The sequence below is a fragment of the Crocodylus porosus genome, unplaced genomic scaffold, assembly GCF_001723895.1.
Source record: "Crocodylus porosus isolate Cpor-Errol unplaced genomic scaffold, CroPor_comp1, whole genome shotgun sequence".
Taxonomy (NCBI): domain Eukaryota; kingdom Metazoa; phylum Chordata; order Crocodylia; family Crocodylidae; genus Crocodylus; species Crocodylus porosus.
The window spans coordinates 7319714-7335710 of record NW_017728934.1 but is presented as its reverse complement, the minus strand read 5'-3'; the positions used below and the strand labels follow the sequence as shown (position 1 = coordinate 7335710).

Below are 15997 nucleotides of genomic sequence, written 5' to 3'. Positions count from 1 at the left end.
GGTTGGATGTGTATCTAGCTGGGGTAATGTAGGCCCAGCACTCTTTCCTGCTTATGCAGGGGGTCGGACTCGATGATCCATTGAGGTCCCTTCCGACCCTAGCATCTATGAATCTATGAACACCCAATAATTTGATCCCATACAAGGAAAATGTATAATTTTGTTATAAGTTTCCATTTACATAATCCAGTTATTGGGCTGTCTTAAATTCACCCCCCTGACCCCTACAGCAGCAAAAGCAGCTGGGGGGTGAGCAGGAGACCTGATCCCTGCTCTTTATCTCCCTGCACTTTGCCCTCTGCTCCCTGCCTTCCCCACCACTTGAACCTCTGTCTCCTGCCCTCGCACAGTGCCTGCTCCTCCCCACCATTTGCACCCCCACTGTTATGCAAATGAAAAAAATACCAGCTTTATATTAGGTAAATAGCATGGAGATAAATTTTTGCCTATTGTCTTAATCTTGTGTATTACTTTGATGCTTTTTTGTGTATTTTCTTGAGGTTTGCATTGCCTTAAGAAACTCTATTTTGTATTGCTCTGTAGCTTGACATAAGTGCTCGACTTTTGTATATGTGAGAGACTGGGTGAGAGTGTGTCTATGGAAGAGGAAAACACTAGCTGGTGACTGGCTGAAGAATACAGATAGATAAAAGCCCAAAACAAGAAGAATCCATCCTAGAACACCAAGAGAACAACATTAATTGACCTTCAAGGAAGAACACAGTGATAATACAGCAAAAGCGCAGAGGACTGACTGAATTGCCAAGATTATAAAAGATGGGGTAATACATGTCAGTTTTGGGTCTTGTTCTTCATAACATTCTGAAGCATCAGTTCGCCTGATGAGACAGACCAACAGAAGCCTAGCTCCCACTCACGATCAACTTAGCTGGCCACTAAGTTGACTCGAGCATCGATGAGACTGGTAAAGTATACCAGTGCAGAACAGAAATTGGGGTGTGAGTGTGTGTGTGTGTGTGTGTGTGTGTGTGTGTGTATGTACCAAGCACTTAATCAATAAATGCAGCATCTTGCCTTGTCCCCTTTTACAAAGGTCTTGCTCTTTATTTTGAGCAAATTGTTTAACACTGCTACCTGCCCTTCCCCTACAGTGCCCTGCCCCTGACACTTGGATCCCCCCCACTACCAGTTGTCCACTGCCACTTACCCTCATTTGGGGCTCTGGCCCCTGCCTGGTCAGGGAGCAGTGGTTGTGGTTGCTGTGGCAACTTCAGCTCCAGAGCCCAGGTATGGGCCAGAGCCAGAGTTGCAGCAGACTCTTGCCCTCTTGCCTTGTACTTAGAGCCAAGATGAGAAGGCTTTTCCCCATATTGAATAGGGAGAAAACCTTGGATTTGAGTAAATGTGGTGTTTTATTTTGCATGGATAACTTACGGTTTAATTCAAGGGGAAAATACAAAATCATCAGGTTTCTCTGGCCTAGTGACAAGGGAGGTCACTTGGGAGGGAAAAACAAATGCTTAATGTAAACTGGTGATCTACTCTGTGAAGCTGGAACTGGATACACAGCTCCCTCCTTGAACATAAGTGCCCCAGCCATTAGGTAAGAGACTGCCACTCACTTCACTTATACCTATCTGCAGCCCAGTGACTCTATGTGTAGGGCCGGAAAACAGGATCAGGTCAGAGAGTGCCTTGCTTATAGTCTGGTGGTTAGTGTACTCTGCTGAGAAATGTGGGTCTGAATCCTCTCTGAAAGAAAAGAGCATTTAATTTGGCCTGAGCATGTGCTCTTACCATAGCATAATATGGTGCCAGGCATGCCCACAAGGAGTAATAGCGGGGCCTGGGGAACTTAAATGTTAAAATCCAAGGTGTGTCCAGAGTTAGGCACCAACTGATCAGGGGATTACAACTTGGGATTTATGCACCCTAAAATGGGAATTAGCCAGGACTCAAGCACCCAGCTCTTTTTGTGGATCTAATCCCAAGTGACTTGTCAAAAGGCACACAGTCAGAGCTGGGAAATGAATTCTGGCTTCCATTACAGTACCTTAAACACATAACCACCCTTCCTCCATGTAGCAGGCTGCCAAGCACTACATAACTGCTGAGCACTGCTGTGGGCAGTGGGTTCAAAATGTCATCAAGCTATAATCTATATCGGGGTAGGCAAAGTTTTTTGACTGGAGTACCGAAAAAACCACAATGTCTACCTTGGAAGATGCCGGAGTGCCGGCATGCCAGAAAAACAAAATGAGGGCAGGGGGTACATGGCAAGATAAAATGCATATTAGTATAGTTAATAATCATAAATGTTGCCCTTTTTACAGTAAATATCAGATTTTCTAAAAATTGTAAACCTGGTGACAATAAATAAAACTTCTGATAGTACCTTTGATCTTATGTATTTGTTTTATGCGGGTCCCCCCACAACAACCCTCCCATCCCTGCTCATGCCCCTTGCCCCCCATCCAAAGCCCCTGCCCCACAGCCCTGCTGGAGGGGGCCCCCAGCTGCCAGGGCTATGGGATCAGGGACTCAGGTTTGCAGCTCCCTGCCTGCCCCTAACAGAAGGCAGTGGCTGCTGCAGCAGAAGCAGGAGCTGGCTCCCCCACTGCTGCTGCCTGCTGTCTGCTGATGGCTCAGGTGGTGGGTGAGGCTAGCTCCCGGTGTCAATGTGCCCTCCTGGAGGACAGGGGGGACCTGCACCCCCCAGATCTGTGTGAGGGGCAGGGCAGGTGCTTGTGCTCCTTGCCATTGTGCTCTCTCTCACCACCTCTGTAGAGCAGTGTGAAGAACCCAGCACAGCATGGCGAAGCAGGAAGGTGCATAACCCTGTACTGCTGCCCACACTGCTCCCATGCACACAGGGGAAGTGTGACCAGGGCAGCACGGAGCTGGCAGTGGCATGCAGTTTCCCTGTGTGGTCCCTATTCGTGCTGCCACTCTGGGTATCACACACTGTGCCCTGGAGGACCAAGGGGAGAGCAGCAGGGCTGGAATCACAGCATGCTGGGCTGGGTTCCACACACTGCTATGCAGAGGTGGTGGGGAGGGCAGCATGGCAGGGCACATCACTGGCACCTGCTGCCTTCCTGGAGCACAGTGTTGAGTCTGGGAGGCAGCCAGGGACGGGGACGGGGACAGGGATGCAGATGGGGCGAGGTGACAGCAGCTGTTTGCAGCCTCCCAGCTGAAGCCTGCCCAGGTTCTGGGTAGCTGCTGATAGCCACAGAGCCTGGGTTGCTCCCAGCAGGCAGCTGGGAAGATGGAAGCCTTACTGGGAGCAGCCTGGGCTTATAATCCATATAAGATTATAACCTGTCTGCCATCCCCAAACCCCAAGTAACGTCTCTTTATTTTCCCAGCTGCATTTTATCACCTGTTGACATTCCCTTCTTCTGTTTTTTTTTTTCCCCTCCACACCTGTTAACCTGCCCTCATGGGGGAAAATCCAGGGACTGGAGTGCTGGGCACCTACCCTCTAAACCCACCCTCCATGGCCCCCCACTCTGGGCTGAACATCCAAAATATTGTAAATAGTTTGAAATATGTATATATAGTTTCCCACTTGTATATAGTTTGCCACTTGCAAGCAGGATTGTTTTTGTTGTTGAGTGGGGAGGGTGGTGAAGGGACACTGTTTGTTTGAAGGGGGATGGGGGAAGGGGTGGAGGTGAGGGTTGTGACGGTAATAAAGGTTTTTTTTGTTTAACCAGTTGAGAGTGGTGCTGGAGGTGGACAGGGGGCAGGTGGGGTGTGGGTGGTGGCGCAGGTGGGCTGAAGCAGGGACTGCAGGAGGAGGGGGTCAACCAGGGCCTCCCAAAGCTGGTGCCCTGGCTCCCACTGGTAGGTGCATGGCTGTCTGGGGCCTGGACAAGGGAGGCCCAGCAGGGCCCAGCAGAGTCAGTACTATGGCCAGCAGAAATGTGGGGCACTGGTCGTCACTTGCTGGCACCAGGCTGGTGCAGTGCTCAGTATTGCTGGCAGGGGCAACCATGACACAGGGAGGCAGGATGTGCAAGGAGGTTGCTGGCACATGCTGCCTCTGTGCTGGGCATGCTGCTCCTGAGCAGGGAAGGGGCTGGCCAGGGATCAGAGTTTTCAAGATGGCTGCCAAGTGTTGGCAGCTGGCTCTGGCTTCAACATGACTGCCAAATGCTAGCAGCCATGTGGCCGGAGGATAGAGATCCCTTGCTGGCCAAAGGGGCATATGGCAGGACTGGAAGGAACTGGGACTAATTTTAGTCCCAAGTTGCTGCATGTGTAGACACCTGCGAAAAATCTCTTAATACACATTAAATTTAGGTGCACTTATTTGCACATATACATGTGCCCTTAGATACCTAATAGGTGGAAACAGAATCCAGCCCTAAGCTCTGAGTTCTCTCACTCTGCTCAGAGTAAGTGTAGAGAATACAGTTATAAAAAAGCCCGGATAATGGGCAACATGCCTCATTATGTCTTCTGCTGCGCTGGTAGCAGTAATAATAGGGAACCATAGGGAAGATAGCCTAGTGAGGTAAAGGTCATAGATTCCTGCCTCTGACTAATGCCCATATCCACTTTCCCACTTGCACAGCTCTGTATTTGGAATGATCAGACCTTGAAGTGGAAATACCATCACAAATTGACTAATATTTGCTCCACTGACAAACACCGAGACCTCCAAGATGGAAACAAGAAATGTCTATTTTTAAGTAGAATCTCTAGAACTAATTATAAAACTTGTGATTATTTCATATCCTGTCTCAGTAGGGACTTCCTGTTCCCCATTTGAGGGAAGGTGTCATACCAAGTGTAAAACGTTACATCTCAGTGCTGCACAGAATAGCAAAATTGTTCCATGACATCAGTTCTCTGCTGCCTGGGAAATTCCACTGCACTGCCCTCACAGCACCTCAAGGTCCTATAAAGAGGGGACTGCCCAGAGGTTCAACACCAGATACAGAAGGAGCTTGCAATAGTCCCTGGTCTGCTTAAGCTCCTGCAGCTCCTGTCCACCCAACAGCAACATGAAGGTTTCTATAGCTGCCTACATTGCTGTCCTCATTGCCATCATCTGCTCCCAGGCCTCATCTGCTCCATGTAAGTTCAGATTTTCTTCTCTTCTCTCTCTCACTGGGTGCATCTACATGTGCATTAATGAACTTTAGTTTGCATATTAAATCTAGTACCTCCATTATTAGGTATTAGGATAATGTGCATTAGCCTATCTTAATGTGCATTAACTAAAGAGCATGGTTTTTAGTGATGCTTTAACAAACATTAAAATAGACTAATAATCATTAAAGCACACATGTAGATGTGCCCACTGTACCCGTGAAGGAAGGCAAGAGAGACGTAATAGGGATAGGGGTCTTCTTGCCAGCCCTTCCCAGCCCTAGGGATCCCTTCCCATATGGGATAATTATCAAGTGAGTCCTCAGAGGTCTAGATAGGGGGAGGAAGACTATCTGTCCTCAGAGGAGATCTCCGGGGAGTATCAAAGGAACAACCAGCAGTCCCAAAGGATGCCAAATGTCCAACTATGGTTTTGGTAACTAAGTATGTAGCTGTCATCACCTTGAACAAGGAAAAGGGGGAAGGAATCAAAGAGAAAAATCTCTCCCATTTCCCTTCTTTCAGCTTCTTCCCATCCCACCATCACTAGGGCTGGATGTTTCTCCTCTCTACTTTTCCCAAGTGCTCCAGCTGGTGGTGGGATACAACTGAGCACACTCTAACATTTGCTGTTTTCATCTCTTCCAGTTGGATCTGATCCCCCAATTGCCTGCTGCTTTTCATATGTGACCAGGCAGCTCCCCCGTGACTTCGTGAGAGATTATTATTATACCAGCAGTATGTGCTCCCGTGCAGCCGTGGTGTAAGTACAACTTTAGACTTCAATAGAGAGGGATATTTTGTGTTCCTAGTTACTGGTGTTGAAATTTCTTAACCCTCTAGAGCCCAAGGGACAAAGGTGACATCCCCTTCCCTGAGAAGTGCTGGAGGTCAGATCAGATTAAACCAACTTCCAAATACTGCTTAGATCCTCAGCTGCTCCATTGATTGCAATCAGGATAGTCAGAAGTGGTTCAAACCAGTCATAGTTTCATACTATGAAACTATGAAACTAGGATAGTGCTTTATACCACCTGGGAATGAGGGTCTATTGATTAAGTCTCTTATCAAGATACCTCACTAGGCATTTCACTGAGTCTCTCAGCCTGATCCTGAGCAGAGATAAAGTGGGAACTGCTGCAGAGAGTTCTGTGGTGCCTCGGTCATGCTCATCCCAGGGGACAGGCAGGGCATAATGGGGAACAGGAGATGTTATTTGGAGACAGGGTGCGAGATCTCAGGAGGGCATCAGTAGTGGAGACAGGAACCAAGCCAAAACTAAAAGGGTGCAGATCACTGGCAGATAAACCTCTCTGTGAAGAGCACACCACTGACTGGCTGTAAAACTAAATGATGGAGCAGCCTAAGCCCCATTATTGAGTGAGTCAGATATAAGGTGCCCAAGTTTCATTGACAGTCAGTGGGGCTCTCAGGTTCTCCTGAGACATTCTAAAATAGCAGGTCAGGTGTTACATCACTTAGGCACTTTTAGCCTACAGGAGTCTGAGCCCTTCCACTCTGAGTGGGAGAATAAAGCTGGGGAAGGTTTGATTTTCTCCAACCACAAATTTTTTCCAAAGTACTCATCTGTCTTTTTTGTGTTCTGCAGATTTACTACCAAAAAAGGCCGTCAAATCTGTGCAAATCCCGAGGACAGCTGGGTTAAAGAATATGTGAATGACCTGGAACTGAATTAAGAGGATCTAGGGACTGAACTTCTTCTGGAAATGAATGGATTAACATTCAAAGGGCTCCATTCCAGTCACCACATCCAATGCTGTTGCCCCAGACTGACTTTGACCAGTGAAAAGTCAAAAGTATTTAAACCATTTTAAGGGAATATTTTATTAAGAAATGTAATTTGCAGACTGTTAAGTACTGTATTATTTATAGAATATTTAATGTGTGAGGAGTTCAGGTCATGTGACTCAGCTCCATTCACACCTCAAATGTGAATATTACTTAATACATTTTTATAAAGCTGAACATTCTGGATATTTTGTTACTTATGAGGTTATTTGATGGTAAATTGGAGATAGACTTTGAAGAAAAAATATTTTTATATGGACAGGCTTTATGTGCTCACGTGTGAATTGTGACTCTGTGAAAAACATTATTGTTGCTGTTGCTGTTGTTGTTATTTAATTCTATAATGTAAACATTTTCTAAGCAAATAAACTCAAGAAACTTACTTGTCTGAATCTTACATTATACAACATGAGGTGAAAAAAGGCACTTGGAGCACAGTCTATTAGGGGTGTGTGAAACGGGCCATATTCAATTCAGATTCAGCTTAACCATGGACAGTGATTTGATCTGTTGATTTGGGTCACTGTCCCTGATTCAACTTGGCTGAATCTGAAGATTCAATGCTGATTCAGAAAATCAATGATTCAGCCACAGACACAGATTTAAATGTTTTTTCTACAGTCCTCAAGATACCAAGTGCAGTTTGGGAGCACTGCAATGCTGAGGTGGATGCAGTATCCCAAAGAAGCATGGGGAACTCCCCCCATGTGCTCAGCACCAAACGCAAAAGGGGATCAGAAGTACTTCCCATCCACTTCTGAGTCTGTTGCTGAGCGTGCAGGGAGTTCCCCCATGCCTTCCCCCACCCCAGCTAGGCAACTGGCCATGAGGGGACCCCCAGTGCCCTCCCCCAGACCCAGGAGGCACCAGCCACCAAGCAGGGGAGGCTCCGGGGGCGGGGGGCAGTGTGCTCACCAGTGGACTCTGAAGTGGACTGAAAGTGCTTCTGGTCCATTTCCAGGTCTGCAGCTGAGCATGCTGGGGACCCGCCATGTTCCTGTGGGATGCTCCATCTGCCCCACCATCTCAGCATTAATGATTTGCCCGGTACCTTGAGGTATGTAGAAAAAAACATTTAAAGCTGTGTCTATTTCCGAATTATCAAATCTTTTCAAATCTCTCTGAATCAATCCAGAGGGTTCTGATTTGATCCAAAGGTTTCTGATTTCAGAGAGATTTCCTGGTTCAATTCGGATTCAGAGATTTGGCCACCAAATCGGGCTGAATCTCCACTGAATCGAATCAGCAACCAAAGCTTTACACAGCCCTGTGGGCTGTATATAAGAAGGGCAATAGTTAAGAGCAATAGGTATCTCTAATATAGCACTAATTTGCTTTCCCTTCATACATCTTTATAGTATTGATAGTATTTCTTATTGTTAAAGTTCCTGTGAGCAGGTGTGCCTAGTAGATTCCTGCCCACTCCAATCCCTGTCCCTGTCCTCCTCTTCATTTGCATGCCAAAACCTTGATGTTAAAGAAAAGTAATTGAGAATTGGGGGGAGGGGGTGTCAGTAGTCAGTTTGGTCCATGCAGGGACATAGGCTTGGTGGGGATCTCTTCCACAGGGCTCCACCTTCCCTACACCATGCCCTCACCACAGCTGGCTGGATTGGTGTCTGTCTCATTCATCCAGAGATGCAGGGTAGCTGAGTCCCATCTGGTCATCCATCAGGCCTCACTACCTTCATTCCAAGAGGTTGGTTCCTTCTCAATCAACCATGGCTCAGTGGTTTGTAGAAACCAGGCTTTTCCTACCATCAACCATTCTCGGTTGCAGTCTGACCCACAGGGTCTCTTCACTCAATTGACTGTATTTTTATTTTCTCCCCCTTCCACTTCCTCACCAGGTAATGTGATCCCAATGTTGGGCAATTGCCCCATTTTAGCAGGTTTCTCAACTTCACCGATCCTAGCCCCAGTTCCTAGTTCAGCTTTCCATAGCTAGCCTGCCACCAGAATTCACTGTACAGATTCTCAATCTGGCATCTCTGATATCCAGTCCTGATCTGGGTTCCTATTTTCCTTGGCTCTGCCTCATGCCTTTGCACAAGCCATGCTATAGCCTATGTCTATCTGGGAAGAGATTGTGGACAGGCTGGTTTTTCCACCTGCTTTCTGGGATCCTGAGCAAATCAACAATGGCTCCCAGAGCATGCTGCAGCATGTGCCAGGAAGTTGTCTCCTTTCCCCAGCAGAATCCATGTTGCCACTCTCAGTAGGGACAACCATCTGATTCAGTATCTGGGTAAGTTTGTTCTCTCCAGAATTGGCATCTTCCTCTTTGGAACAGGGGCTGGGATGACCTCCTGTTACAGTTACATATTTAGCCCATTTGCAAATGCTTATAACTTTGGACTGAATTTTTCCAGATTGGGTGACTGGCTCCCATTGAAAAAAGTGTTTCACATTGAGTAGTTCAGCTGTTTCCAAGAGCAGGCTTTGGGAAAATACATGAAATGCACTTGCCATCTGTAACCCAATGAGGTACAACCATGAAAAGCCCTGGGTGAGCTTGGTAATTCTGCAGAACAGGATGTATCTGACTGGTGTGCTGTAAATAAGGCCTACAGCCAGTCAGTGAATGACAAACATCAAACTAAACTTCAGATGTTTGTTCATGAAGTGAGGCACCTCCGTCCTGTACTCTGAGTCAGATAGGTTGTGGTTAAAACAGTGGTTATCTAATTAAAGACTTTATCATAATGCACATGCAGCTGATGTCTGTTTGGTTCGTACCAAAAATGTAAAAACACAAGAACGCCAGTCTTCCAGAATGTTTTTGCAGCAAAGGCAAAGGCAGAGGAAGAGTGTGAGCATGGAAAACCCCCAAGGTTACCATAGGTCAGTACAGGCAGTCCTTGGACTTATAACACAATTGGTTCCTGAAAACTGCATCTTAAGTCGAAATATTGTAACTCAGAACCAATTTTCTCATAAGAAACAATGTTATAAATGGGGGATTAGTTCCTGAACCAAGGCTCAATACCCAATTTTCACCAAAAATACTCCAGAATTTTTTATCAATTATAGATGAGTAATATAGCTACATTAATATATTTATATTGTAAATAGCAAACATATTGATTTAGAAAGACTTCTTTGAGGTGACTTTGCTGGACTTTTGAAGGGCTCTTGATTGGACTTTTAGATAGGTTCTTGGCTGGAGTCTTCTCAGGAGTCTTGGCTGCAGGTTTTTCTGGAGTCTTGTCTGCTTTCTTAAAGAAAGTGTCCAAGGAAGTTTGGACAGATGTTCTCCAGGGGGATAAGCGACACAGCAAACTTGTTTTCTGGCATGGCATGGCATTGCATCAGATCAAATGTTGTAAGTCGAAACTGGCATTGTAAAGTTAAAATGGTGTCAATTTATAAATATTGTAAGTGCAAAATGTTGTAACTTGAAACGCTGTAAGTCAAGGACTGCCTGTACTGCATGTGGATGAGTGTCTTGTCCCTAGAATAGTGGGAATACCATATTTGCCTTGCTAGCTGGTAAGAATGTAACACCTTGGAGAAGTTTTAGTTTGCTGCCCCCCAAGTCATTTAAGGTGCATTATGCCACCAAATTTGCTACAGTGGCTGTAATGAATGTACAATATGCCACCGACACAGGCAAACACCAACACCATTACAGCAGTGCAAAAGCTTTTAGCCCACCTTAAAGTATTGTTCATACATGCCCCTTGTTTTGTCTACACACGACCAAGGGTACCAAGCAATAGGCAAACTGTTTATTATGCTTGTACTTAGAAGCAACCTATAATTGTATAGAAGGGGAGCTATAGATAATTGATAAATTTTAGATGGCACAGACTAAACCCTTTCCTGTGAAAAAACGCCATGGTACAAGGCAAAATAAACAGTGCTGGCTAAAAAGTATGATAAATAATGACTGGATGGACTTATAGATATAAACATCTGTTTTCAGTTTCCTTTTCTTAAAAAGAATAGCTAGGTATGTATGTCAAGATTGCCTAATGAGGACATCAGGGTGGTTATCCCTGGAAACATAAGGCCACATCAACTCCAAAAATTACTTCAAAGTTATCTGAGGATTGCAAAAATGAAAACCTTGGAGAGAAGTTTGCTAGGGACAGACACACAGACAAAGGAAATGGCAGAACAGTGTCTAGCTTGTCAGCAAACACAAAACATAACTAAATATGCCCTGTTTTATCATTGGCAGTAGCCATCTATCCCATGGCAGGGAACACTCATACAGGATGCTGGACAATTTATTGCACAATCTGATTTTGCTAGGGTCAGCGGTTCTTTTGAAATAGTTTGAAATACAGTATCCTGCACAAATTCCACTAATTCGGAGCAGACAATGGGAGTATTATGATGTTTGTTTGCCATCAGTTCCTGCCAAAGCAGATTAGTAGCAAGATTCACTCAGCCGTTCAAGCCAGAGAATGGTTTGATAATTTGAGGCTGTAATACAAGACAGATCATTTCCTTTCAGCCGATAGGAATACAGCCTTTTCTGCTACTAGTCATTGGGACAGAAGACATGATGCAATCACTCACATCATCAACGATGGTGTTGTTTATGGGACATAATTTGGGGTCTCATCTGGGCTTCTGATAGCCCAGTCTTCAGCGATGTTTTCATGAAACAGTGATAATAAATAATCATAAAAAAATCACTTCCTACATTTATATAAAAATTCAGTCCTGTGCCTTTAAATAGCTTGTCAGCCATCTAATAGCGCTCTGTGTTTTGTATTAGTGGACAGCTCTAGCCTGCAGAACTCCTCCCAGGTCTGCAAATTTGGTAGTGGAGGACCAATGGCAATTAATACTGCTACCAATCCTCCACCATCAACACTGAATGGGGCCAGTGCATGGGGCCAATGTGTCAGAACCAATCCAGCATGTATGCAGCTGAAGCCAGGGCTGGGGCTGGGCCAGGCCCCAAATGTGCCCAGTTTGGCCCTACACTGGATTGGGCCCTGGAGCACAATGAGGTTGGACATCTTATTAGCATACGTAGAGGGAGAAAAAAAATTGGTGGGGAGGAGGGGCTGAGTGTGGTGGCCCCTGCAAATCCACACACACCCAGCCCCTCACTGGCCCCAATTGCCTCCTTGTATCAGCCTGAGCCCTGCACCACCCAGGGAGGCCCAGAGCCAGGGGCCTCAGTGGGGCTAGCCTTGGCTGCATCGCTGGGCCAGAAGGGATGGAGCCCCTGGGACTCCTGTGCTCATCCCACCCCACTCCAAGTCATCCCTGGAAATAGCCCAGTGCAGCCCAACAGCTCCTCCAGAGGTGTGCTGGGAAATCAAGGGGAGGGAGGGGCATGTGGCCCCCCCGATCTTCGCACGGGGCAAGCAAAGGCAGCAGCTGTGAGCTAGGCTCTGCCTGCTCCCTGCCTCTGCGCCTCACTGTTGCTACCTTGAAAGCAGCATAGCACCATGTGTCCTGCTGCCCAGCCCACCCAGCAGTGGGACGCACGTGGTGTCGTACTGCACTGCTTTCAAAGGGCAGCAGTTAGGCACAGAGGCAGGAAGCAGGCAGAGCCCAGCTCATAGCTGCAGTTTGCCCTTGCTCCGTGCAAAGACTGGGGGACAATGTGCCCCACCTTTGACTCCCCAGCACCACACCTCTGGAGGAGCCGCTATGGTCTGATTGTCCCACGACCCGGCCCAGCTGGGATCCCATTCACCATGAATGAGGCCCTGGCTGGGCCAGGCTGTGGAACAGTCCCCACAGTGAAGCAGGGAGTGGGATAAGGGTGATTCACCCCTACCCCTACTTCACTCCCTCCTTGACTGTGGGGGTCTTGATCTGCACCTCCCAAGCCCAGACAGTCATAAAGGGGATTGAAAGAAATTTACCTTCCTGCTGGGCGGCTGCAATCCTGGCTGCCTATATATCTGAGTGTGTATGCCACTTCACCAGTGCTGCAGCAGCCTGTGGCCAGGCTGCCCAGCAGCCATACCTGCTGCACTGTGTTTGGGGGGCCTGAGCCCTGTTAGCCCCACTTCTGCCACCTATGCTTATTAGCATGCTACTCCAGTCCTCCACTCCTACCTTCCTGGTTCCTGATCCCCTCCTCCTTCACTTGTCTGCCATACCTTTCCTGTTTCTAAAAAATACTAGGAGGCTGCCCAGGATTCTGCCCCTTGTCCAGGTCCTAACACACATTTCTTCTTAACTTTCAATGTCTTAAATGCTGTATTTGTGGCCTCTGGCCACCCCTACAGTTGTGCCCATGTCTCACAGGTGTTACTGCACAATCACTGCCTTGTCAGGGTTTCAGTCTTTTTTGGTTTCATAGACATTAGGGCTGGAAGGGACCTCGGGAGATCATCGAGTCCAGCCCCCTGCCCAAAGGGCAGGAAGTCAGCTGGGGTCATAGGTCATGGGGTCATGGTGTCTGCCTCTTTTCTCTGGCTACAAGCCTCTAGCCCTAGTCCATTGATTCAGATCTGGTTCTTGGTCTCTGTCCTTAGTGATAAGTATCTTTGGGCCTCCAGCCCCTGTATCTCTTAATTTGGACCTCTAACCCTGGTCTGTGCCCCTCTTGGGCTACTGGGCCCCTGGCCCTGGTTTCTGTCCTTCTTGGGTTGCTGGGCCCCTGGTCCTGCTCTTTGCCTCTCCTGGGCTGCTGACTGGCTTTTGCTCTTGCTAGGCTTCTTCTGCTTTCACCAAGCTCCAGTCCTCTGACTAGACTTACTCTGTGTCTTTAGCCCCCAGCAGGGCTCAAGACATTATCATGCCCTAAGGCACGAATGGGACTTCTGCCTTTCCCTGATGGTTCTAAACCCAAACAACCCAAGAGAAAACAAACTAAAAATCCTGCTCCCACCTTAACATAATAAATCCCACCTCATGGCACAAAAGAAAAAAAAAGGGTACGTTGTCTCTTAAACTCATACAATACCAGGTTAGGAAGTCCTCCAACTGTCAATAGAACTAGCCAGTCTAGTGGGGCAAATGAAGTCTGGCCAAGGTAACCTACCCCTTGGCTTCTCACTGCCCAGCTCCCAGAAGTCCAATCCCCTACCTGTGTTCCTCAGCACACTACCTCTTTCCCCCTTCTTGCAAGAGAGCTCCATTCCTCTGCAGGGCTTTGTCCCTGTGCATTGCTCTATTTTCCATTCCTCTACTGCCTCCCTCACTTCCAGGTCCCTATTACAGACCAACAAATGGATCCTGTGCGCTGGATCTGGCCCATGAATTGACCCTGTACCATTCATCTGGCCTACAGCCCAGAAAAGTTGAGCATCACTATTCTATATTGTAGAAACCAGTCAAAACTGTAGGGCATGTATCTGGGTATGAAATGTTTGCCGAGATGCATCCCTGTTAATGTATCTGTGTTCTATGACAACCTCTTTGTGATGTTAATTTGCATGCCACCATTGATGTTCATGGTCAGACTGCTGTCTCCTTTAGCTACATATCTCCAGTGGTGTGCAAGTTCATGAAATGGGAGCTCTTTGTGCTTGCTTATGTTTTAACTGCATTTTAACAGTTTTAATATAAAGGGCCAAAGGAGTCCAGTTTGTGTGCACTGGCCCTCTCTCATTGTCCCCCAATCTCCCTTTTAAAACGGTCAAGTTTATAAAAGTACTGATGCTATAAGAGAAAAGAAGATAAAGGTTGCTGAGAGATCACTATGAATTTTGCAGAGGTCTAAAGTGGAGGGATCCTTAGCTCAGGAATTATAAAGATGGGTAAGGAAATACTTTTAGAAGTTATTCTGTGAGATGGCATTGCATTTAGCCATCAAGACTTTCAGGGAAAAGTATTTATGATAAACAAATCTCTAACAGGTTTAGGTTCAGGTCTGTTACCCAGTTATTTCTAGAACAGCTAAAACATCTGCAAGACAGTTCTAAAACAGCTGAAATTGTTGACCTTCTTTAAGGTCAAAAACAGCTGAGTTGTATCAGCAACTGGCAGTGGACCAGTACTTCACTGGTGGCAGTGGACAGCAGAGCAATGTACCTGGGCAGTGGTGGTGAGAAGTGGCAACAGCAGTGAGGAGTGGTGGAGCAGCACTCCTCAGTGGTGGTGAAAATCAATAACAGCAGTAGCTGAACAATACCACTCCCTAACCCCACCTTCTCCACCCGCCCACCCTCTCCCAAAGCAGTGGTGAAGAGCAAGTACAGCAGCAGCACAGCAGTGCCCTTTGGCAGAAGTGAGAAGCAGCAACAGCAGCAGTGGAGCAGCAACCCATAGCACTACTGAGACAAGGGGAACTTTTAATACAGCAGCTACACTGGCTATTAAGTGCAACCTATGTGGGACTAAGATCAAACTCTGAACTCATTAACTGTAATCAACCGTTAATAATAGGCTGAGGTGGGGTTAAGGGTTTCCCAAGATTGTTAGTTTGTCCCCATTTATCTTCCCCCTTCAATAAGCCCTGTTATATTTTAATATTGCTTGCAAGTGGGGAACTCTGGTCTTCTTGGAACACCCAGACATCTTTTATTTTCCCAGGTTTCTGGACGGGGCCTTGAGCCAAGAGAGAAAATTGATGTAAAATCCCTAAAATTGAACTTTGCCTTTGTTACTAGCATCCTGTGTCTGGCAGAAGAGTCACACATATACATCCATAAGCATGATTATTGGAAACCCAGTGCCAATGCATTCTCTTTATATTATTGCTGATGTTGTGCAGGAAGCAAAGGATACTTCTTTCTCTCACAAGGAACGTTTGCAGAAGAATCTATTATAATCATCGTGATGGTTTTACATCCTGTCTTGGTCAGGGCATCCTCTCATCCTCACTAGGGAGGTGTCAGACTGAGTGTAAAGAGTCATGATGTGACATCTCCTATGTGCAAACTCAGCTTTTCCTGTATCTTAGCTATTACTTCCATTTTAGCAAATCAGAGAAAGTGCACCATGACATCAGCTTCCCCTGCACTGAAAATTCCAACCGCCCATTTCCTCCAAGTGTCATGAGCTCCCTTAAAAAGGGGAACTGTCCAAAGGTTCATTCCTAGATGTAAAAGGAGCTTGTAATAGTCCCTGGTCTGCTTTGGTTCCTGCAGATCCTGCCTACTCAACAACAACATGAAGGCCAAGCATGACCATGGCATGACTGCACAGTAAGCAGTTTTTAGGCCAGTGTCTACATGTGCAGCCATTAAAGTGC

At 46.6% G+C, this 15997-nt stretch overlaps 1 protein-coding gene across 1 annotated transcript; it reads left to right on the top strand.

Annotated features, from left to right (window-relative positions):
* The first annotated feature begins 4875 nt into the window (after positions 1–4875).
* Positions 4876–7258, top strand: LOC109317639 (C-C motif chemokine 4-like). The gene is made up of 3 exons (XM_019546446.1): positions 4876–5052; positions 5716–5830; positions 6677–7258. The coding sequence occupies exons 1-3, from the start codon at positions 4980–4982 to the stop codon at positions 6762–6764; spliced, it is 276 nt and encodes a 91-aa protein (XP_019401991.1). The 5' UTR covers positions 4876–4979; the 3' UTR covers positions 6765–7258.
* Positions 7259–15997: the final 8739 nt, after the last annotated feature.

Coding starts and splice junctions, on each gene's coding strand:
- LOC109317639 (XM_019546446.1), top strand. CDS start 4,980: ATGAAGGTTTCTATAGCTGCCTACATTGCTGTCCTCATTGCCATCATC. Junction 5,053..5,715: donor CCAGGCCTCATCTGCTCCAT/GTAAGTTCAGAT, acceptor CATCTCTTCCAG/TTGGATCTGATCCCCCAATT. Junction 5,831..6,676: donor TGCTCCCGTGCAGCCGTGGT/GTAAGTACAACT, acceptor TGTGTTCTGCAG/ATTTACTACCAAAAAAGGCC.